Below are 24,167 nucleotides of genomic sequence, written 5' to 3' on the forward strand. Positions count from 1 at the left end.
GGCCCAGAATACGACAGGACTCCATCTCCTACGAGCTCTGCCAGCCTCCAGCTCTCCCCAGCGGGGCTCCGAGCCGGATCAGCTGCAGAGGCTCCTCTCCAACCAGCCACCGGTGCTCACCCACGCCCTGCTTCTTCCCGCCTCACAAAGCGCGGCGGGGCCGCGCCGCCCGTTATATATCCTCCTCCTGAGGGAGCGGGCTACCTGCGGCGGCTCTTGCCCTTTTTTGCTGGTTGTTGCCTGGCGTTCGCCCTGGTTGATTTTGATTCCCGTGGCAGCAGCTGGCTCTCCCGCAGAGCTTCCTCCGCGGGCGGTGCGTGGCCGAGCCGAGCCGCCTGCCTGCGCGCCGCCGGGGGACCGGCAGCGGGAGCGCGGCGGGGGCACCATGCCTGCCGCCTTCTCCAAGAAGCGCCTGGGACTGCGGCTGCTGCTCTGCCTCAGCTTCTCCCTTTCGGGCGGGAGCCCCGCAGGTAAATGCTCCCTCGTCCCACGTCCCTCAGCGTCGGGCTGGACTGGGGCGAGGAGGGCAGGGGTCCTTCCTGCTCCGAAGCATCCCGCCTGGCTCCCCGGGGGGTACGAAGCGCTGGCCCAGCAAGGCGGCTGCCTCTCGGCCCTGCCTGCTGAAACAGCTGAGGCGTCTGTTCCCTCGGCGGCCCCGACCCCGTAACTCCCGGCTCTGCCTCCTCCCCGACACCCTCTGCAGGGGCAGCTGCCACCCCTGCCTCCCCGTCATCTCTCGCCTTCCGCTTCAAAAAAGCGTTCGGGTGTTTCGTGGGCCTGCTGGAAGGTAGGAATCCCTTTTTTGCTGTCCGCTAATGACTGGTTACGTGGCCGTTAGCGGTGCCTCCCCGTGTGTGTGTGTGTGTGCTGGTGGGCAGCAGATACGCTGGCTGCGGCGCTGAACCGCATCCAGTGATGTTCAGTCTTGTGGTTTAACGCCTCTGCCTCAATAACGGGAGGATTTATTAGTTCACAGGTACAGGACTTGGAGGTTGAGGTATAGTGTTTTGTTGCTGCCCTATCCTTATCAAATAAAACATTGTTTAACTCCTGAAAAAAACTCAAATTGGTAAGTTACGTTATTAAAAATATTAGTATGCCTAGCTGGCTGTGAGAAATGTACCTCGGACGATTTTATATTGCATTTTTAAGTACAGCATTTAAAACCCATGAAGGAGGATGGACTTGAGCTTTTTGGGCCCTATTCTTCCTCTAGTGATCTTAAGCAATTCAGGAGCAGGCAAGCCACTTCTAAAGAAATGGGAGCTTGTTTCTAAAGCTAGTGGATTTCTGTTGTTAACCCCTGTCTTTGAAGCATTGCAGGATGGTAGTGCAGAATGGTAATGGGAAGAAATAACGGACTGCTGACGATTGCTGAGCAATATGATATTGTTGGAGTATGACTTGCTAAGGCAGAAAGTTCTGGCAGTATGCGTATGTGAATATTATGGCTGTGACTTAAGCCATCAGTGGTTTAACTGCATTTTCAGTGTGACATGTAAGTAGTTACAGGTTTGTTCATGCCTCTGTTGGTCTTCATAATACTGAAAGGACCAGTACTTCTCCTGTAGTAGTACATAGCTTCTGTAAAATTTGTAATAGTTTCACATAATGTGAGAGGACGGAAAAAGTCTTTACCAGTTCTCAGGGCCTGTTTAAAATCCATATATTTATGTATGCACACAGAGGAAAATCTGCTGTAGTTCTTAAAGCTTCTTTAAAATATGTATGTGTCTTTTTATACATGCATATAAAACTTGAAGTCCTTTCTAACAGTTTATTTCATTGGCAAAGAAGCTTTTTGGCTTTAAATGCCCTGATATTTGTAGAAATGTGTGAGTCACATTTTGGCAAGTTAGCCACATGGTATTTATTTTGATAACTACTACTGTATAACTACTGAAAACTGTACCTAATGGTGGTTGAAGCAATTCTAAGTTTATGTAAAGCCCTTGGTGATAGATATATTTAAAAAAACCTCAAACCTCACAAAGCAACTTAAACATCAACAAAACCATATTCATATTTCCAAAATTTCCACAAATCTACAGTCTTCCTAAAGTGATGAATATTAATGTCTGCTTTTGAGCAGACATCATAAATGAGCTACCTGTTTTAGTACCCTTTATCTGTGTAAAGTGAGGCTTTTGGTTTAGACTTTTATTAAATGCTTTATTTGTATGAACTAGGGGTGAAGGCTTCGTACTGTGATTTCCATGATGATTTAAATGTGAAGGAAGAGTATTTTACTCTTCTACTGGGTATTAACCACATGTGTGAAAACCTGGTCAAGCACAGGGACTATCTGCACAGGTTCAGTAAGAGGAAGTTCATGCTCCCTTGGAGGAAGGAGAGCTGATACCATCTTCTAGTGAAGGCCAGAAACAGTGTATACGCGTCTGTCAGGGCGTTTGGAAGTCCTTCGTGTGTATCCTCAGGAGAGCTCAACCTGCAGCTTTTCCCTTTTTTTTAGGGACACTCTGGCAGCTGATTTTGGATGCTGCTGAATGCATGTGTGCTTGTACAGAGTATAAAATTATTATTAATTGACATTAAATTAAACATTAAATTAATATGTTAAATTAAACCAAATTGTATTCAGCCACTTTTATGGCTGAAGAAGAGAGCAGATACATTTTTAAAGCCTGAAATTGCTTTAGTGATGGCACGTATGGTACATCCATACTTCATTCCCTGAATATTTGCTTCTGTAGGGAGCAGAGGTAAGGTAGAAAAAAATAAATTAATGACCTCATACTCTCACCTACTCCTTTCAGCATAAAAATCAGGGCAACAAGAATTTGGCAAGCTACCACACGATTGATCAAATCTAATGCATATCAATTATAGGCTAAAGCATGCCATGACTCAACAGTTTGAGAAGTTATTCCACTTGACTTGCTTACCTCACTGCATGACTTGATGACATTAACCATGCAGTGCTGGGTCATTTCGATCTCTGATGCTATTTAGCAGGTGTCTGTGAGAGAAGAGCTTGTGAACCAAGGAAGAAAGCCTGGATGAGAACCCTCTTAGTATGCAAATTATGTTGCAGGTTATCTGCCTTCCTTGCAGATAGATAACAGAGCTCCTCTGTGGTTTGGCACTAGCACCTTCTACATTTATCAACTTTGGGGATTTTAATTACTGTGCAGGTGATGCATCTACTAGCCTGGCACAATCAGGTGATCCATGACATCCTTAGATTGCCTCAAGATGCTGCATATATAAAAATTCATGGACCTTTCTTTAACCTTACCATGAATATCAGAAGCATAATAGCTCTTTCTAATCTCAGCACCTCTGTCAAGCAGAGAATAAGGCTCAGTCTTCTCACTTACTGGATCATAAGCCAGCAGGTATGCAGAGCAGATGTCTTAAGTTCTTTGCTTGGGTGAAGGGCTGGGAGGGAACACTTTGCTGTGGGACCAGTGGACTGGTATGAAAAACTATGAGGCTGTTGTTAAGAACCACTAATGCTTAATTTTTTAATCATATCCTCTGATTACCTTGTTTTACTCTTGATCTGAACTGGTTGAAGTATAATAGACAGATTGAGAAAGCAGATGGTGCAAACTGGGCGTGACTCTGATCCAGTCTGGAGTAGCTGTGTGCTGGAGGTGCCAGTGGGAGAGTCTGTAGGTTGTATATGCCTATAGTGATGAAAAGGGGGAGTGTTAGTGGTGGTGTTCACTTGTGGGAACTGCCAGGATGCTGACTTTACTTCCTGTGTAAGGCACACAGTTCTCAACAAGTTTGAACACAAACTGTGATGTGGCTTCTCACTTTTCATCTGTGCTTGTTGCTGTATTAGATGTCCAGCAGAGTTGATTACCTCTCCCAGACTTTAATTACAACTGCAAAACACATGTCCTTTTTTCCCTCTGCAACTACTGGCCAAATCCCTTAACCTACTAATGTGAGAGTGATCTGAGTCTGAGGAAGTGCATTGTACTGCTATGGCAATAGAAGATATGGCATGTGAAGATCAGGTATTTACTGTATACTGACTAGTTCTGCCACCCAAATGTGGGAACAGAAGGGAAGTAGCAAACATCTCCATTTTTTATAAAACATCTAGGGACCTTGAATTCTTAATAGAAGAGTGACACAGCAACATATTCAAACTAAGCAAGTCTGCCTCTTATCCTGCTGTCCTTTTTCCAGTCAAGAACATAAAGCAAACCCCTAGAGTCTTGCCTGTCTTTTGCAAAAAGTGTATTATAGGAGCAGAATTAGATTTGCAATGGTGTTAAGGAAAGTGGAAATAGTAATTACTATTATTACTTGAAGTCAATGTTTGACCCATACACAAAATTTTGTTTTGCTCACCAAGGTGGTCATAGGAAAGAAGGTTGTTCACTGCATCGCAAAACAGGGTAGACATGTAAGGTTGTAATGAGGTCCTTACTTTATTAGTGAATCTACTAATCTATATTTCAAAATAACGTCATAAGCGGTGGTGGCGTAAGACCACAAACAAGACAGGATTTGTGTACAGGTTAAAGTTTATTGGTCTGCTGGATTATTCTGATGATTGGCTTTGTATGACTACAGGAAAATATCTGTATACGGAAATTAGAGGTCAAATAATACTGCCTCTGTTCTTTAATCTTCTCTTGCCAAAAGTAAGCTAAAGAACTAATGAAAAGTAGATCTTGTACATTTGGTTGTGTGTGCTCAGAACTTGAGGAAAAATGGCAGTAGTAGGCTGAGGTGAGGAGATTCTGTTTGAATTATTTTAATGAACTAGATACTTCTAAGTTCAGTTGAGAGAGAATAAAGTTTCTTTAAACCCTTTTTTCTTTTTAGATCCAACTGTGACAACACAAGATGTCAGTAAATCACAGGCAAACCTTTTGACTAAGATGCAAGCTGGACTTGAGTCATCTCCTGGTAATTGTTTTATTTCAGTACACCTAAATCTATAATACTTTTTCTTAGGAATACTGAGTTACCATGTAGACTTTACATTTTCATATTAAAGTCTTGAAATAAGATTGTGACTTTTCAGATGGAACAGAGGTAAGTACATAATCTAGGCCTTTTAAAGCCACCACAGGAGCTCAAGTGTCACAGGCATCCCAAGGACTGCTTATGACAGATGTTGTAAGCATCCCAAGGACTGAAAAAAGCTATGCAAGTAACAGTTGTGTGACCTGTTGTCTTTATGCATATATGCCATAAAAGCAGGCAGTGACACTGGAGAGAGGACAAATCCCAAACTAGAACCATTGTGGAAGGTTCTGTTCTAGTACTTATAACTCGTAGTGTGAAGGCTCCTCCTCATGTTCATGTATTAGTGAGAGATATAATAATGCCCTTGCATCACTGTGTCTGCTAGCTCTATCTTTTTTAAATTTTGGATGTGTCAAAACGTTCTGTTGTCCCCACAATTTATTTACCATATTCTGGACCTTAGTCATCGTTTTGATAGGGACTAGAGAATAAGTTCCATGCAGAAGAAACCAGTGAATGGTGATTCTACCTGTCCTTTCTCCATAAGGATCAGAGGCAGGAATTCAGCAGTGTACCAAAGCTCATGTTGATTAGTGCAAATCAAACATGAGCTGAGTTATATTTATACATGAACTCAAGCAAGTTCTGACAAGTTATTTTGTCTACAATTTTGTCATTGGAGATTATAATGCTATTTACTTGAGCTTTTTAGCACAATGTGAGAACTAGAGTGCAATAGCTTCAATTTCAAAAATTCAAATAATAGATTCAATAACTCTTTTTATATAAAAACTCACACATATATTTGAACTAAAATATACAAGCTATTTTTTATAATATGACTTCACCTGACTATTTTCATTTAATATGTGAATTGAGGAAGAGAGTCAGTATGAGGATCTTATTAGTGTGCAAGACATTTTAAAGGTCCTCTATTTTTTTGTGGATGGATAACAACTACCCTATGAACTGTCATTGGTGGCTTTTGAATGCATCATGATGAGGGATTTCAGTAAAAAAACAGGTGATGCATGTACTAGACTGATGTAAACTCTGGTGATCCATGACAACCTTGGCATGCTGTCAAGGTGTTTGCACACAAAGGAAGATTCTCCAGATCACTTTAAGCCCTTCACATGAAATTTCAGGGGTAAATACTTGGACTAGTTTGGTTTTCCATCAGGTGGAGATCAAGGCTTGCTTATGCTCTTGTCTAGAGGAACAAGACTTACTGTCTAGTGCTGGGAAACAGCTTTAATTTTTTTGCTTAAAAAGCAATTTTGGACTAGTAGTTAAGGTTGACCAGTCTACTGTGAACTACCACCAAACTAACTAGCCTGAAGCTATGTTCTTCCACATTGTCCACCTTAATATATAGGTTTATTTTTACTTAAACTGGTTGAAGGATAACAGAAGGTATGAAAGTGCAGATGGAACAAGCCAGGCAAAAGGCTGATTGCCTGTGGCATAGCATTCCTTGTGTTGTGAGCTAACATGTTAAAATAACCACTGCTTTACGGAACAGGCCAATAACTTGGAAGGCATGTGGTACCTCTGCTTATGCTTGCTCAGAGACCTCTAGAAGTAAACCAGTAGCAGGGACCTCCTTCAGTATAGCCAGAGTCTCTCAACTGTACCTGAAAGGCATGTGTTTAAGAACTTTACTTCAAAGTTCAGTATTTTATGCAGGAAAAGAGGAGTAATTCTGAGAAGATTTAGGCCTTCAGAGATACTGTTTCTACTGCTCTGTGATCAACTTTGCCACCCAGTGCTTCTGTTGTTGAGAAGACTGATGCTGTAGCCCAATTTATTTTTTCCTGATTGTGAATTGGAAATTTTTCAATCCATGGACAGGAGAGAATTCCTTCTACAAAAACTAGAATGGTTTCCTCCTATAATGATGTATGATAAAGCAGATTCACTTTGTAATTACTGTTTATGTGTTTCTGAAATGCATTATAAAATAACTGACAATAGAATTACTTTGCTAGCATGTAAAACATGTCTTAAAACATTAAGTGTATTATATATAGAGTGGTGGTGGGTGGTGGAAATATCTTTCTTATACTACTAAATTGAAAAAAAAAAATTTTCTGTAACAGGTTTGTTTTTTCACCTTTCAGAGCACATGACAACTACACAAACTGTCAACCAGCAAACTCAGGGGAACCTTTCAGATCATTTGACACTTGGGCATAATATCTCTACATCTGGTAAAAGTGATCACATGCTGTCTTCCACTTAAATTGTTAAATTTTGGTTATCTAAGGTTTTACCTTTATATTCTTTAGTTAAGCTGTTATGGAGGATTTATGGTGATTAATTAAGATAAACAATTTGGTGTTTAAAGTTGTAAAGAAAGTAACTGTAGGAACTGAAAAAATTGCTATAACTATTGAATAGACCTTTCCTTGAAGCATAATTTCCAGCGTCTTCCCCTATAGCATACTTCAGGTTACTAGGACCTTGTATGCAGATAGTACAATACTAATGAAGTAATGATGTGTATAGATGTGGGTGATGCGTCTTTAGCTGGGCGACATCCATTGTTAAAGCTGTAGCTTATTAACTGGCTTTCTTCCTCTATTCTTGAAATGCATAAAGCATGAGAACAAGTACAGTGGTAGGAAAAGACTGTTTATGCTTACAGTTGCCTGCCTGATAGCTGTGTCAAGCTTTGTAGAGCTTTATAGAGGTAGTCTTTGAATAGTATGCTATCCATAGCCATACAGAAAAGGATTTTTTGGCCACATTGAACCCTTTAAATGTAGTTTTACCTCACAGAAAGAAAGGATTGTATTGTAGTCAGGCAGATGATGGTCAGTATTGATATTCTTTGTGTGCAGAAGGGTATTCCCTGCAGCATAACAGGAGTTTTGTGGAGAAGTGTGGGACTCTGACCATGTTCCAGTGGAGCACAGGGCATTCTTGCCTCTGTATTCATTAGAGTTGCATCTAGATTAGATAGTCTACCTCTGGCTTTCTGGCTGTGTTGTTAAATTGTAGTAGCTTTGAGAATGGCAGTGTTTTGTCCTTCTGTTTATTCTTTTTTATTTTACTAAAGCTTACTACTTTTTCAAGCGCTACTTAAAACACTAATGTAGTCCTATACAGTTTTAGGACCCACCTGTAAGCTATAGGTGACTCTTCTAATCACTGAATTATAGTTATGATCTATTTAGAGTATGGACATTTCCAATTATAACGTTATATTAAAGCTAGAAACTATCTTCTAAAATGACATAACTACTACAGTAGCGATGACACAATACTGCTGCATTAAGATTCTGGCTGTTAACATTTAAGGTATATGAAAGGATCTCCATAGTAGTCAGCATTTGGCAAGATCCTTTTTTCCACTAAGATTACTATGAAAACCAATTGCAATACCATATTGACACTATGCTGTGTGATTATAGGATCATAGTATATCGCTTTGCTTCCCCCACAACTTGCTTAGGTCCAGATCTTGCAACAAAGGAGTTCAAGCAGGCAAGTGGAGGGAATGTGTCTGATGTCACTTTTGTGGAGTATGAGGTACTCCTGCCTGGTGAGTTTTTTTTTTCTTCCAGTTACGTTGTGTTGAATGCCTAAGATTACACACAGTAAGTTTGCATGAGTTGTAGAAGTATCTAGAATGGCAACTTCTTGATAAAGTATGTTAAAGCTCATGTGATGAGCTCAGTAAAAGCAAAGATTAGTAAGTTCGTGCTATCGAGTATTGTGTTCTAATGGCTATTTTGTAGTGGGAATGAGATTCTTTTCTTTATTAAAATCACAAGTAAAAACAACTCATAGCAATCTGTTCCCCCAAATCAACACAAAGTGACAGTTTCTTTGCAGTAGTGAATCTGCTTGGAGAAACCATATAAGCTAGGGTACTTGTTAACCAGCAGGTGTTGGTCAGCTTTGCAGTATTACAGGAGTTAAAGCATGAAGAAAAGGCAAGGTAAGCCTCTTCCTGAAGTAGATATGTAGTTCCCAGTTGACACATAATAATTTATAAGTAATTTCTAGGACAAATGGAAAAACTGATTAAAACCTCTCAATTGGACGGTATCAGTTAGAACTCCTTTGCAAAGTACTGGTATGATATTTTAAGGATGTAATTGCACAGTATTTATGCTGTGTTTTTTATCTAGTGGGAAACTTAAGGTAGGGTCCATTTCTTTTTCTGGTACATGCACTCTTGGTACAGAGATGCCTCAGATATCAGTATTGCTAGTGGTTAATCTTCAACAGCATAGGGTTTTCATGTTCCATTAATTTAAAGTGTGGATTTTTAAAATCTCAAAAGATACAGATTCTATCTCTTGCCAGTGCAACTAATTTGACTGTAGAACTCTTGCTGCTGTGAAACCAATTCCATTTGTAAAATCACTTAAGTTTATGATCAATGAGTTATGATCAGTGAGTTATGCTTGGCTCATTTGAGTGTAATGATTCTAATAAATGAGTTGCAGTCACTGACTTTGCTCTGCTATGAAAGATTGAGGTGTTGCACCTCTAACTCCAGTTCAACAGATCTGTAATATTTTGGCTGTGATTTAGAGTGCTGGGCATGCTGTTCTGCAGGCTGTAAATGTCTCTGCCAGACCCAGTGAAGTTAAAATATTCTGTGGGGATGTCTGGTGCTTCCACTTCAGCCAGACTTTGTTGCTTCTTAGGTATGACTTGCATTGCTAAGTCAGTGAGTTGTACCTTAAAACTGCCCTTTCTCTCAGCATGTGAGCTGTGAAATACAGATGGACTTCTTTGACCATCAAGTACTACAGGATAGGTCTAGGACTGAGGTGAGGCCTGGAATAAATTTGCATGGAGTGTTCAGATGGACTAACCACAGGTGTATCTAGAAAGCATGAAAGAAAAGACCAATTATGAATTAAAATGTCAGTGCTGTTGGGTACAAAGTCAGGGGTGTGTTTTTATAAAAGCCTGTTTGTATGTTTCCCAGAAGATATTTGCTCTTGAAAGCTACTTTTTAGAGTCACTCATTTTATGCTTATGAAGCTTGTTAAAAGCAAAAGTAAATTTTTTCTACTGTAGTGGAATGTTTTCACATTGTACTTCTACTGATTTGCCAGTAGGAAGGTGAAGACAGCCATAAATGGGTTTGAAGATGATTTAGTTTCGAGTAGCTGTAGCATGACAAACCAGATCCAACAATGTCAAGAGTTATGGATTTTATCAACTTCACTAGCAACAGGACATTACCTCTTATCTCACAGTATCATAAAAATCTGCAGCTGGCTAAAACTTCTATGCTTATAGATATGTACAAGTATAACTCTTTCTGATATTAATGTAAATACTTATATACTTACTAATATTTTAATGCGGTAAATCCTGCTTTTATAATACCTAATGTGAAGTCAAAAGGGAACTTTAAACTGAGAACAGACATTTTTACCCCTGGTTACAGCTAAGTACTTAACATGTTTTGGTTTGGGTTAAATTACATAGGAGTGTAAGTTAAAGGATTTCCCTAGACTCTACCTCCCTCTAGGCTTGCTTTATTAGCAACTGAGAGTTGGGCCATCACCTCAATGAGTGGCAACAGCTAACAAAAAGCACCCTCTCTATATATACCATATAATATAATGACAATATAATAATATATATAATAATATAGATAATATAATAATAATACAATACAATGAGTCTTTGGTGATTTTCCAGGAACTTTCAGCTCTTAGTTGATCATCGGTTTCAAAAGTCCATGGTATTCCACAGTTTTGACTTGTTCTTATCATTCCATTCTAATTCCTCTTCGGACATGACTATTGACTGATGCAGTTCCTCGGTCCTCATGGTTACTCCTCTTCAGTTTGTTCCTAGAGCACCTGTGCTCTATAAAACATATCTATTTATTAATTATTCCTAGTATTAATAATATCCTAAGAGAAAAGAGTTTTCTAAAGCTTGTTCATTTTACAGTGTAAATCTGTCTTGCTTTCAGTGAAATGAATATCTGTGGTTTTGTATTAGAGTCCCTATAGGAAGTTTACTTAAAGAATGGAGTGACTGTCATTTTTGTAATGGATGTGTATCATAACTCAGTTACAGTTTAAGAAAATTACTGTCAAACACTGATTGTCTGATTCGGTAGTTGTTTTACCCTGGAAAATATAGCAGCAGCACAATGCATTCACTTGTAATCCAGCATATGTGAAACACAATCTTTAAATTTCTTCTTCCTCCAGAATGAAGAAATGTTTTTCATAAACAGTTTCTTAAACTTTCAGGTGTTTCTGGTACTTCTGTGGAAAAAAATATCACTTTGGACCGTGGAACTAGAATTGAACTTTCATGCAGATTGGACAATAAATATTCTCATTTGAAAAGTCTTCAGGTGACTTGGAAGAGGGGAAATGAAACAGTCAAACACATCAATAAAACTGAAACTAGCTGGAGTATCCAGTAAGTAGCATTCTTTGCAGTTTTATTTGCAGGCTCTAATGATTTATCACATGAGCTAAATGTGATTAATATATGACCATAATCGACATATTGAAGCTGAAGGAGAGGAAAAACGTTGCAGTTGCCTTGAGCCTGGAGAGAAGAGCTCCTCTTCTTCCTGTAGTGCTGGAAAAGCAAGGTTTCTTCAAGACAAGCATACGGACATAGTTCTTTAAAAGTCCAGTAATTCTGTTCAGTAATGAAGTAGTAACCTCAGTCTAAGATTGCTAAAATAACTGTTTCTTTATCCATGTTCTCTTTTCCACCTCAGTGCTGCTTTGCAGAAGTGTGAAAACCATCAATGGGCAGGTTTTTTTTCTTTATAATTAACCAGAGAGAAGAAATTAGCTTTACAGTAAAGGTGTTTTGGATTGTTTTAAAGATTAACTCTTTCAAAGCTCTACAGAGACTCAAGAAATGATGTAGAAATTTTTCTTAATTTGATACAATTTACTGTTGGACTCTTAAAAATTTATAAATGGGTTAATTTTAACCAGGTTGATTTCTGTATAGCTTTGCTTTCTTAACATCAAAATGTTAGAAAATGTGATGAAAATGTTAACTTTTTTGTCTCTCGATATACACAAACACAACCATGTAAATCTTTTTTAGAGTGCTTGTGAAAGGTATAGTTTGCCGTCAGAGAAGATGCTGGACTTTGTTAGATGGCAGCTCCTTAAAACTATTCTGTGTTGAAGATATATTAGCCATTGACAGACTGGCTTTAGAAAGAGCAAATTATGTAAATAATATATTCACAAGTCCTACATATGATATGCTATATAGTTAACATGGTGAATCCATGTCTAATTAGGTAACCTGTAGATCATACTGCTTAAAGATGTTTGGCCTTCTGTGAGCAACAAGGGTGAAAAAGATGTTTGTTCTCAGGTGCGGTTGTGCTTTTTTAAAAAATGTCATGCTGTTTCTACATTGCACTAAACCCACATCCTAGTGTTTCAGCAATGGATGTCTCTGCTCTACTCTTAATGTCTTCTGGTTTCTTTAGAATGCTAGTTAACAGTCAGTGATAGTTGTATTTTCCTTTGTCCTACAAGCAAAAAAAGCAAATTGGTGAAACTTTTTTTTAAGATTGAGGATCTTGGATAACAGCAAGCTGGGAAGTTACAGCTGTACTCTGAAAGGTGAAGAAGAAATCAGTGCTGTATTTAATTTACAAGGTAATTGTATTTAATTTTACTTTTATTTTAAATTTTTGCTCTACCTGACAATTTAAATGTATTAATGTGGTTTCTGGCTAGTATGGGAATTGCAACTTAATTTGATAAACAGTGAGTAATATTGTCAAGCTAAGTGAGAATCAGTATCAGTGGCATTTCTGTAGCATGGAGGAAAGAATTTTGAAGCAAACCCCAGCCTTTTTAACAAAACTTGCTAACAACTGAAAGAGCATATAAGGCTACTCTTTTCCTAAATGAGTTACCGATTTCTCTTTACCTCTTCTACCCTAGAGCAGCAATGCATACAAATCACTTTCTGGGGGCTGGGAGGAAGGGATGGCGTCTCAGATAAATTTTTCTAAAAGCAGAGCCAATGACTTCAAAGTTTGGCCTGAGATTTGGTGTTACAAGAGGAACAATGATTTGCAGAATGGAGGCAGGTTTTTGAAAAAAATCAGTTGTATTTCTGAAACAACAAAATACTGCTTTAGTGCATCTTTAATTCCATATAATAAAAGAACAGCAGTTATATTCAGTGTTAGTGTACTTCACTGGGTAGTATGAGTGCCCTTTCTTCAGTTCTGTATTCTCTTCTCCAGTAATGTTGACCCTGACTGTAGAAGGTGAAATCCACTTGAATGGAAGATATGGAAAGGAAACAAATGCAAGCTGTTGAGAACCTTCATCTGTAATGAGAGCTATTCCCTTCCTTATGCCCACAGAATCATCAAGGCTGGAAAAGACCTTGAAGATAATCCAGTCCAACCATTAACATAACACTGACAGTTCCCAACTACACCATATCCTTAAGCGCTAAATTGACCCAACTCTTAAACACCTCCAGGGATGGGGACTCCACCACTGCCCTGGGCAGCCCATTCCAACGCCTAAAAACCCATTCTGGAAAGAAATGCTTCCTAATATCCAGTCTAAACCTTTCCTGGTGCAACTTGAGGCCATTCCCTCTTGTCCTATCGCTTGTTACTTGGTTCAAGAGGCTCATCCCCAGCTATCTGCACCCTCCTTTCAGGGAGTTGTAGAGGGCGATGAGGTCTCCCCTCAGCCTCCTCTTCTCCAGACTAAACACCCCCAGTTCCCTCAGCCGCTCCCCGTACGACCTGTGCTCCAGGCCCTGCACCAGCTCCGTTGCCCTTCTCTGGACACGCTCGAGTCATTCAATGTCCTTTTTGTAGTGAGGGGCCCAAAACTGAACACAGGAATCGAGGGGCGGCCTCCCCAGGGCCGAGTACAGGGGTCAGATCCCTTCCCTGTCCCTGCTGGCCACGCTATTGCTGACACAAGCCAGGATGCCATTGGCCTTCTTGCTCACCTGGGCACACTGCTGGCTCCTGTTCAGCCGGCTGTCAATCAGCACCCCCAGGTCCCTCTCTGACTGGCAGCTCTCCAGCCACTCCTTCCCAAGCCTGTAGCGCTGCTGGGGGTTGTTGTGGCTCAAGGGCAGCCCCCTGGCATTTGGCCTTAGTGAAACTCCTGCAGTTGGGCTCAGCCCATGGCTCCAGCCTGTCCAGGTCTCTCTGCAGAGCCTCCCCACCCTCGAGCAGATCAACACTCCCACCCAGCCTGGGGTCATCTGCAAACTGACTGAGGGTGCACTCGATCCCCTCGTCCAGATCATCAATAAAGATGTTAAACAGGAGTGGCCCCAAAACCAAGCCCTGGGGGACACCACTCGTGAACAGCCGCCAACTGGATTTAACTCTGTTCTCCACAACTCTTTGGGCCCGGCCATCCAGCCAGCTTCTTACCCAGCAAAGCCTGTGCCCATCCAAGCCATGAGCAGCCATTTTTGCCAGGAGAATGCTGTGGGAAATGGTGTCAAAAGCTTTACTGAAGTCAAGGTAAACAACATCCACAGCCTTTACCTCATCCAATAAGCAGGTCGCCCGGCCCTAGAAGGAGATCAGGTTTGTCAAGCAGGACCTGCCTTTCATAAACCCGCTGACTGGGCCTGAACATCTGGTTGTCCCGCAAGTGTTGTGTGGTGCTGCTCAGTATGAGCTGCTCCATCAGCTTCCTGGGCACTGATGTAAAGCTGACAGCCCTGTAATTTCCTGGGTCATCTTTCTGACCCTTCTTATAAATGGGTGTCACATTGGCCTAGTTCCAATCTGTTGGGACCTTCCTGGTCAGCCAGGATGACGGATAGTGGCTTGGCAATCACTCCAGCCAGCTCCTTCAGCACCCCCGGGTGTATCCCATCCAGTCCCATGGACTTGTGTGTGTCTGTGTGATGCAGCAGGTCACTGACTGTCTCCTGGATTGCAGGGGGGTCGTTCTCCCAGTCTCTGTCTTCTGGCTGAGGAGGCTGGATTCCCTCAGTACAACTGGTCTTGTTACTGAAGACCGAGGCAAAGAAGGAATTAAGCACCTCAGCCTTTTCCTTGTCACTTGTTACCATGTTTCCTCCCATGTCTAGCAGGGGATGGAGACTATCCCTGGTCTTTCTTCTGGTACTGACATAGAAACCTTTCTTGTTGTCCTTGGTTTCTGAAGGCGGATTAATTTCTAGCTGGACCTAGCTAGCCCCCCTGATTTCTACCCTGCAAAGCCTCACAGCCTCTCTGTAATCACTGTGTGTGGCTACCCCTTCTTCCAAAGTCCTTAAACTCTCCTTTTCTCTCTGAGTTGCAGCCAAAGCTCCCTGTTCAGCCAGAGTGGTCTTCTCTGTCTCTGGCTTCTCTTACAGCACCTGGGGACAGCCTGCTCCTGTGTCATTCAGACTTTCTTAAAGAGCACCCAGCCTTCCTGAACCCCCATACCCTTCAGGATCATCTCCCAAGGGATTCTGTCAAGCAGGTGACTAATCAGCCCTTTGAAACTTCCAGGATGTTGTCTCCTGTCCTCTTTAAGAACTCTTTTTTCATGATTGCTCTGCCCTAACTGGCCTCCAACTGCCACATTATCCACCAGTCCACTGTTCACAAAGAAGAGATCCAGCAGGGCACCTTCTCTGGTTGGTTCACTCACCATCTGTGTCAGGAGGTTGTCTCCCACACATTCCAGGGATCTCTGGACTGGTCTTGCTCTGCTGTGTTTTATTTCCAGCAGCTGTATGGGAAGTTAAAGTCTCACAAGAACCAGGGCAAATAATCATGAGATTTCTCCTAAGTACCTATAGAATATTTTATCTACTGCTCTGTCCTGGGTGGGTGGCCTATAGTAGACTCCTACCACATCATCCATCTGTTGTCCTTCCCCCTGATTCTAATGCAAAGACACCCTGTCTTCACTATACTTGTACTCAAAGCAATCATAATAGTCCCTGACATTCTGTGCTACTCCACCACCTCTCCTTCCTTGTCTATCCCTTCTATAGAGCTTGTAGCCATCAATTGTCACGCTCCAGTCATGGGAGACATCCCACCATGTTTCTGTAATAGCCACAACATCATAGTTTTCCTGTTTCATCATGGTTTCAAGCTCCTCCTGTTTGTTACCTGTTCTGTGTGCATTGGTATACATGCACTTCAGATGGGCACATTTAGAAGTCCTAAGTCCGGTCTGACCTTTCACAGATGTTACCATGGTTACTGATCTATCAATATCCCTTGCATCTTTGTTGTGCTGCATGTCTCTGTCCCTTACCTCCACTGTGATAGCAGGGTGAGGGTCATTGCTGGTACAACAGCCCAGAAACTCTCATAATCATTGCCTGGTAACCACCATCTGAATTTTGCAAAGAGCATGGCCAACTTTGACCCGTGAAAATTTCACAGACTCTGATATATAAGAAAGTTTCAACCTGAACACAGGCTCCTTAAAAACCCTACCTCTTCAAATAACTACCCTGACCTCAGCTGAACTAACCAGCAGGCCTTTGTAATCCTCAGTGCTGCAAGCTGCCTTTGTGCAGTGGGATATCTGGTCATATGACTTGAGGAGATGTGTATGTTCAAATCTTCAATAGTGATGTTGATACCTGCTTTCAAACTTTCAACCAGGGAAGATGAGCCTGCAAGACTGAAGACAGACAATATTGTAGTTTATTCAGACCTTTTAATCTCTAAAAATGTTTATGTATTGTTTTTGTCTGCATGTGGGTAAGGTTTAGGGAGTGGCTACCCAAGTCTGTTTAGATTAAAAAAAGTCAGAGGACACCCTATTCTTCTGAAAGTGTACAATAACTATTTCAGTAGGGGCAGGAATGACTCAATAGGGAAGTAATCTTTTCCAGAACAGTGCATAGGAGTTGTTGGTTCATTAAAAGAACGAGGGAGAATTGCTTCACAGTAGTTGAATGCTGCCACTTCTGATGCTATAAAAGGTACTGGCTTGACGCTTTTTAAGATTAATGCAAGAGTGAGGGAAATGGGAAGGAGGAGTCCTTGAATCTTCCAGTCAATAATGCAGAGAGAACAATTCTCAAACTGAAAGATGAGTAATGCATTGGTATAGGCTCAGTGGCTAAAGTCATCACTGCTGTAACTAACTGCAATAGCTTTTCCACTAGGCAGTTAGGCTTTATTGGATATGTCACCTCTCCTCATCCCCCCTGTTATGGCATGGCATAACCCTGCAGATTTTGAGGAGTTAAGCTTTTACCTAGCTATGCTCATAGGAAGTTCAAATTATCAAACATGGAGATTACTCATGGGTATTTTTAAATGGTATGAAGTCTTCTAATAGTGATATTAAAGGGTGGAACAAGTTAATTTGCATTTGGCCTTTGTTAAGGGATCCTTAAGCAGCTGTCCAGGTGTATGTGCTGTGAAACAACTCTTGTCTTTAAACCAGTGTGGAAATGTGACTGGTGTAAATGCTGTTGCAATCATCTGTCTGTTTATCTCTTCAGCAGTTTTTTTTCTGTGCAGTAGCAGTGTTTTGTCACCAAATTCTGGGTGATCTACTTGCAGAAACACCTGGGACAAAGCATATTACTTCCTTGCATGCATGCAGGATTCTGTTAGAGCCAGATCCCAGAACTCATGATGTATATTCATGTCCTTAATCATGGCAGTTGTGTTCACATGTGTTGCTGATATGCTTATAGCTGTGCTTTACTACTGATCAGCCTGCCTAAATTTTTTTGGCTACCATATAAATCTGTAGTGCTGGGTATAAAGGTTTTTGTTTTCACACGCTCCAATATTTTTTCATCCTGCTTTTCTTATGTTTATACCAAATTGTTCAAACGTAACTCCTGAAAGCAAATTCTTGGCCTGATTGGTCTAGTGTGACCAATATAATTTAAAAGACGTAAAGGATCTTTAATTACAAGATAGAGCAATGAAACTTGAAGTAAAACTTAAAATAGATGGATCTCAGGAAAACATGCTGGTAAACAGTATAATAAAGAAGAAGAGAAGGAAGCAGGGAAAATATGTGATGTATATGTTCAGCTCTATCTGTGGGATGCTGCAATGTATTCAACCTTTTTGGGGCTTTTACTTTTGGAAGGCTGTGGGGCATCTGCACTTAAAATAGCTAGGATAAGTAGCTCTAAAGTTATAAATTTATATGTCTTATTTCTTGTGACCATGTTCTGTCCTTAGCAAGATTGGACCAAAAGTCCTTTTTGTTGGCATGCACACAAGTCATTACTTCAGCTCAGAAAATATTTGTAGCTACAAAGCTCCCTCAATCTGTGGTTTTGTCTTAATTATAAAAGAAGGTTTTTTTAAGGGAAAAGGAAGTGAATACTATAAATCTATATCTAAATCGGTTTTATCTTTTTGTAATACTGAAATTAAAACCAGTAGCTCTCACTTGATGAACTTTTCCTACTTCTTTTTAGTACCAAAAATTGAAGGAAAAGAAAAACCCATAGTCAGTTATGAAGGAGATACAGCTGTAATGATTTGTAAAAGTTTTGGCTATACTCCCATAGCTTGGACCTGGTATATGACCAATGGAAGTGAACAGGTAAGTTTTCGATCTGTTGGCCAAGCAAAACAACATGGCAAAACCAAGTACAGACACTTTGTAAAATATATTGATTTTTCACTGTTGGCTCTACAAATTGGATTTCCATTAAAGTTAATGTGAATCTCTGTACATGGAAAAAAAATCTGTGGTATTTAGAAGTATTAATTATTACAGGGATGCAGTTTTTGTTCTGGTTTGTATGATGTCTCTTTTCCAAAAAACCCCTTACCATTTGTACTTTTATAGCCCAGATAAGAGTAAAACAAATCGGGCAAGTCTTGAGATAGTTGTTTTGGTGATGTTAATGATGGTTATATTTCTCAAATCTTACAAAAAAAAAAAAAAAAAGCAGGACACTCTTTTGAAAAGACATGTAAGGTATTGGATGCTTGAGGGAGAACAGGACCATGTTCTCTTTTCTTCCTTCTCCAGGTACAGAGTAATTCTGTATTTCCCAACCTGTATGATCTCTCTGGGGCACTGAACCTGAAGGAGGTCATCCTGTTCTGGAGACTGTTGTGCCACTTGACTCTGAAGGAGCTGAAATCATTTAAGCACTTGCCTTAAAGGCTGTGAGGAAAATCTTGCTCAGCAGTTGCCCTCCTTCACATACCCACCTTTTGGGTTCCCCCTTAGCCTTGGAAGAATAGGCATTTTGTTCTAGCCCTTTTCTGTGGAAAGCACTATCAACTTTAATTAAATAGATCTGTCTCCTCAATACTCCTGAAACATATTTCCCACTGAAGCAGCATTCCCAGTTCAGCTTCCTTGGAAGTTGTATGCTTTGTGCCTTGATGAAACCGGGACATTAGATCCTGAAAACTGAGGCTGCCTTTGAGTGAAGTGTCAGTAGTCAAGGGTACCTTTTATCTGGTCTTAGACTAAAACAAATCAGACAACTTGCTCACTACAAGTGCATTTTTTTTTTTTTTTTTTTCACTGAATGTAAAGAGAACCAGGGTGGCCGGCTAGGATAAATCCTTCCTTTGGAGGTAAACTAAACATGCTTCACCACTTGTTCTTAATTCATTTTACATCTCTCTGTATAGACGTGTCTGTTGATAATATAAATAATTTGATTAAACACTTTCTCATTGCATTAATAAGACTTGTATTTTTAATTTTCAGATTGCCATTAATGACACTTTGCTGGCAAACAAGTATGTAATTAATAGAATATCTGCCAATGTAACCCATTTGAAGATACTGAAGCTCACCAATGAAGACAATGGTGTATATTGGTGTGAAGCAGCTTTTGATTTAGGGAAAAGTAAAGGAAAGCTGAAGCTTAAAGTCCTGTCCCTCATGGTGCCTCTCAAACCCTCTCTAGCAATTGTGGCTGAAGTTGTTATTTTAGTAACTATTATTTTCCTTTATGAGATGTATTCAAAAAAGAAAGAGAAGGGTTCAGGTAAGTAATTTTTCAGTCATTTCTAGCTTTCCATTGAAATTGAAGCCAAAGTTAGAAAGGTATGACCCATAACACTTCATATATGAAGCTTACTGTGATTTTTCATATATTTAATTTTTTTGTGATAAAATACTTTGTTCTAGAAAACTGTATTTTAGATTTTTAAATCTCTTCTGTGAGTCTTGTATTCAGTTGTAAGGTGTTTTCAGTAAGAAATATTTTCCCTTAAAGGGTTTGATACAGTCCTTATTTTTTTCCTTACAAGAAGGACTTTAGAGGCTATACTTTTTTGGAGAATGCTTAGGAATGGAAGCAATCTGTTAATCTTGATGGGAGAAACTTGATATCAAGAAATTAAGAGGAAAAATGCTTTAAAACAGAATGCACTAATGTTGGTTCCTGAACTTAAGGCACACATAGATGAGCTGAAATAGATCTGCAAGGTGAAACAGGTGATATATATATATATATATATATATATAATATAAATATTAAACTTGTGCACGTGTGTGTTAAACATATATGCATATGTGTATTTATCTTGTATTTGTTCTAAATATCTGATTTCAATATGTATCATGTTATAAAACTTGATCATAGTAGACCTTTTTGGTAAATTTGCAGGTAGTTCCATTAAATAGAGGAACGAGATAATTTGATTTGCAAATTTAAGAAAGCTAATAAAAGGAAAAAATAAGTTTGTTTTACTTAAACATGGAGTAACTAATGTAATTAAACAGAATTTTTCTGGTGTTTGTTAAATTGAGACCTTATATAGTCCTCTTTCTGTTATGCAGAAGCCGAAAAAGAATTTGACCAAATTGAGCAACTGTAAGTAAAGAATTAGTATACTTTAGTTAAATATTTACTCTTTTGCATATTAGTGTGTTGTATAAAATTATACCTTGTTGTGGACCAAACTGGTAAGGGGTAATGATGAATGTGAAAGTACAATTTATTCCTTTCCTTAAGATTTCTTAATTCCGGTGTGCAGAGTGCTGTTTTCTACCTGACAATTTTGGTGTTTGGAGCACCATGTGTCCTCATTATAAATTCATTCTAAAAGGCTGTAACTATGAGGAAAACCATTTTCAGGTGGAGATTTTACAAAAGATGCCTTCAAATTTTTCTCATATGTATTTTGTCTGTATTAGCATACATTTCTCTCACTTGCATGTTGTCAAAGCCCTAATTGTCCTAGGTAAGCCTGTGGTTTCTGGGGTGTTGGGAACTGGTGGTGTTGACCATTTTGGTAGTAACTCCAGCCTTTCCTGGGGGGCCTCTCACTGTGCTGATGGCTTGAGCTCCCTGGGCACAGGAGTGGCTGCACTGCTGGAGCTAGAGTGCCAGGTGTAGGCACTTCTGTTGATGTTCTGCTGCTTGAGGGCTGGTACTCCTGTGCTGGCTCCCCTCTGCCTTAGGATCATAACATTTCTAAAAGCTTGCTAAAATAAGCTATGCTTCTCTCCCATCCTTTGAAGCCCAGTCACTTTTTGTCCTATTAAGTTCCCCTTTAAGATGCAGCCTAGCAGTTCCTCTTTTCAGATGTGTGCAGTCTACTCCAGTTTTCTTCCCCTCAGTCTCTTCTCCCCTCCTTTTTTTTGTCTGAGTAATGCTGTTTTTTCCCTCTTTGAATTTCTTGCTGCAGTGACCTTTGTTTCCCTGTGTTGTATTCTTTCCCGTTTCGTTTTCCAGTGCTAGCTGAAAAGATATTCTAGTGCTTTTCCCCATATCTAAACAGCTTTAAAGCTGTAATTCAATTATACTATAAAGTGGGGATATGTCTTGGGGGTATATATGCTATTATACTGCTTAGTGTTTGGGATATGTCTTGGGTTGAAAATTGAATAATTGCCCTTGTTGCACAGCCCTGCTTCTTATAAACATGCTGAAACTCTATTGCAATAGGATTGTAATGCAGTGTGGCGCACTCAAATGGTTTCATACTTGATGAGATGTGAAATATGGTTTTGATCAGCTGCTTGGTCTTTACTTTGAAGTTCTATCTTAGATAAACACATATGAGAAAAAAAATCTGTTAAACCATGTACTTCTTGCCTGATTTCAATAACTGAAAGTTATTTCAACTACTGGCTGTTCAGAATATACATCTGTGTACCAGGGAGAATGGCTCCAAAAGAACTTTTCTGGGCTGTTACGTCAAGTGATGGCTAATACAGCTGAAAATGGTTGATGAGACTATAATTAAAATGTCTCAGCCAACAAGGTATTAGGTGGGAGGCTAGTGATTCAGAAACAAAATTGTTTAGCAAGATAATTGTTAATTTAAGTCTTGACTGTGACCAACACCATATAGCTACTTGTAGGTATGCTGGAAGGAGTAATCATATGAGTGTTTTACCCTATGCTCTGAGGATGTGGAGCTGTATATTGCTTGTATATTATTTGAGCATTCACTTTATCTACAAATTCTATACACTGAATGAAATTATAGTATGGCAGTCATTTCCAGTAATGCTAGCACTGTTATAACTTCTGCCCAGAACTTTTTGGGGGATTGAGTTGGGCTGAAAGACTTCTTGGCTGAAAGACTTCAAAAGTCAGTATTTTGGTTGCTTAAATTTTGCTTAATCTTATTTTTTTCTTATAAAATGTGATTGATTTTCTCTTTTACCACATAACATTATAAGTACTTTGGTTGGATTGTGGGCCTGGAATGACTGTGCTAATCCTATACTTAAAAGCTGAGTCTTGGAATTCAACCTTTCTTTCTTATAGTAAATCAGAAGAAAGCAATGGTCTGGAAAACAGCAGTGCTAGGCACAGGAAAATTTAATCTGATTCCCAAAAAGGTAAGAAAGATGAAACAGACCAGAGTTTACTTTTCTCTTGAGCAGCCTAACAAACAAATCCACTGTGCCATCACAATCCTTTTTCAGTGTGAGAACAGCATAGTAATAGAATCATTGTTTAGATAAAACAATATATAATCTTTCATGATGTAGTATCAGCAAGAAAGTGAGTCCTTTTAACTCAAACGCTGTCATCATTGTGGTTTAATAGTTCTGTTCACCCATTCAATCCTTAAAATAGGACCCAAATTAACCTGCTTAATTGCTCAAGTCCTGATGATGAAACCTTTCTATGAATGCCTGGGTAGGTGCTGAGGTGCATAGGAATTGATGTATCCAAAATCCTAGTCTTTCGACTGTATTTTGGGTGTCGAGTGAGTTTATGAAGGACGAACACAAGGTGATAGCAAGTGGGGAATGTCACAGTACCAAAGATGTGAAACAAAGGATTATAGGCCTCTAGGAAAGAAGGCAGAGCTCAATCGATGGTGACTGAAAGGATTAGTGGTAGAAGAAAGAAACAGAGGATATGTAGCCCTGTGGAAGCTATATAATAAACTTCCCTGTTCTCTGCCCTCTTTACAGTCTAATTACAGGCTGCTTCCACTTATGCCAGCTGGAAATACTGGGCGGAGGATGGTCTTGTCAGTTGAGAACCAGTCCTACACACTAGTTATTTCCCTTTGTTACTCACCCTCTGCATCTGGCTCCCCAATCTCTCAAATCAAGATGAGAGGTGTGAGTGACTTTGCATTCATGTCACTGCTGGTACTGTTTTCTCCTCATCACAAGCCATCTACCTGAAGGAGGATAGTTTCCATACCATGTGTTTTAAAGAAGAGAAAGAAAAGGTATCAGGTAAAGTTCACATAAAGAGAATAACAAATCAGAAAACAATCAAGAACAAATACTTTCCAAGAGTTTCTGTTTCCTGCGTTTTACTGTACTTGTTGATTGCTATGACTTAAGTTCCTGAGGATTTATCCCATTCTTGTAAAGTCCTCTTGGCACATGACACTTGGTGAATCACTAAGTTCAGATTTGCAAATTAGACCATTCAAAAAAATTTTAAAATGTCAACTGGACTGAAGTTTATTTTCAAACAAATAATGGGAAATATTAAGCAGCAAAATAGTAGAATATATGTTTTAAGGAAATTTTTTTACTCTTTTTTTTAATTCAGGAGATTTAAGGCAACAGAAGTGGAAATCATCACAAAGCTACAGAAGACATACGCAGCTATGCATTTTAAACATCCACTATGCTTCTACGTAAACTCCTCTACACTTATGAGAAGATGCTTTTGAAATAACTGTGAAACTGCTTATTTTATACAGATGATAATGTATTCTGATATACTGCATTTAGACCTTTGCTGTCTGTAACACTGTTTGTCATTTTGCTATGAAAGATGGTTTTTATGTGGTAAGACTTTCTGTTGTCCTGTGACTGATCTAT

The 24,167-nt window shown here is 39.7% G+C and overlaps 1 protein-coding gene across 3 annotated transcripts; it reads left to right on the forward strand.

The window, feature by feature from the left end:
* The first annotated feature begins 262 nt into the window (after positions 1-262).
* EMB (embigin) lies at positions 263-22,702 on the forward strand. Of its 3 annotated transcripts, XM_026865946.1 has the most exons (10): positions 263-470; positions 4,813-4,896; positions 7,083-7,172; positions 8,420-8,509; positions 11,205-11,379; positions 12,511-12,599; positions 18,355-18,482; positions 19,614-19,896; positions 20,694-20,727; positions 22,636-22,702. In XM_026865946.1, the coding sequence occupies exons 1-10, from the start codon at positions 386-388 to the stop codon at positions 22,691-22,693; spliced, it is 1,116 nt and encodes a 371-aa protein (XP_026721747.1). In that variant the 5' UTR covers positions 263-385; the 3' UTR covers positions 22,694-22,702. The 3 variants fall into 3 exon arrangements, with proteins under 3 accessions (XP_026721747.1, XP_026721748.1, XP_026721749.1); XM_026865947.1 differs by lacking the exon at positions 4,813-4,896; XM_026865948.1 differs by lacking the exon at positions 263-470 and having other exon boundaries at positions 4,822-4,913.
* Positions 22,703-24,167: the final 1,465 nt, after the last annotated feature.

The sequence above is a fragment of the Athene cunicularia genome (genome assembly GCF_003259725.1).
Source record: "Athene cunicularia isolate RWA chromosome Z unlocalized genomic scaffold, athCun1 chrZ_part1, whole genome shotgun sequence".
NCBI lineage: Eukaryota > Metazoa > Chordata > Aves > Strigiformes > Strigidae > Athene > Athene cunicularia.

Excerpts from the sequence above, each read along its gene's own strand:
- EMB (XM_026865946.1), top strand. The coding sequence starts at position 386 with ATGCCTGCCGCCTTCTCCAAGAAGCGCCTGGGACTGCGGCTGCTGCTC. Across the intron at positions 471-4,812 it reads TTCGGGCGGGAGCCCCGCAG|ATCCAACTGTGACAACACAA; the intron begins GTAAATGCTCCC and ends TTTTCTTTTTAG. Across the intron at positions 12,600-18,354 it reads TGCTGTATTTAATTTACAAG|TACCAAAAATTGAAGGAAAA; the intron begins GTAATTGTATTT and ends ACTTCTTTTTAG.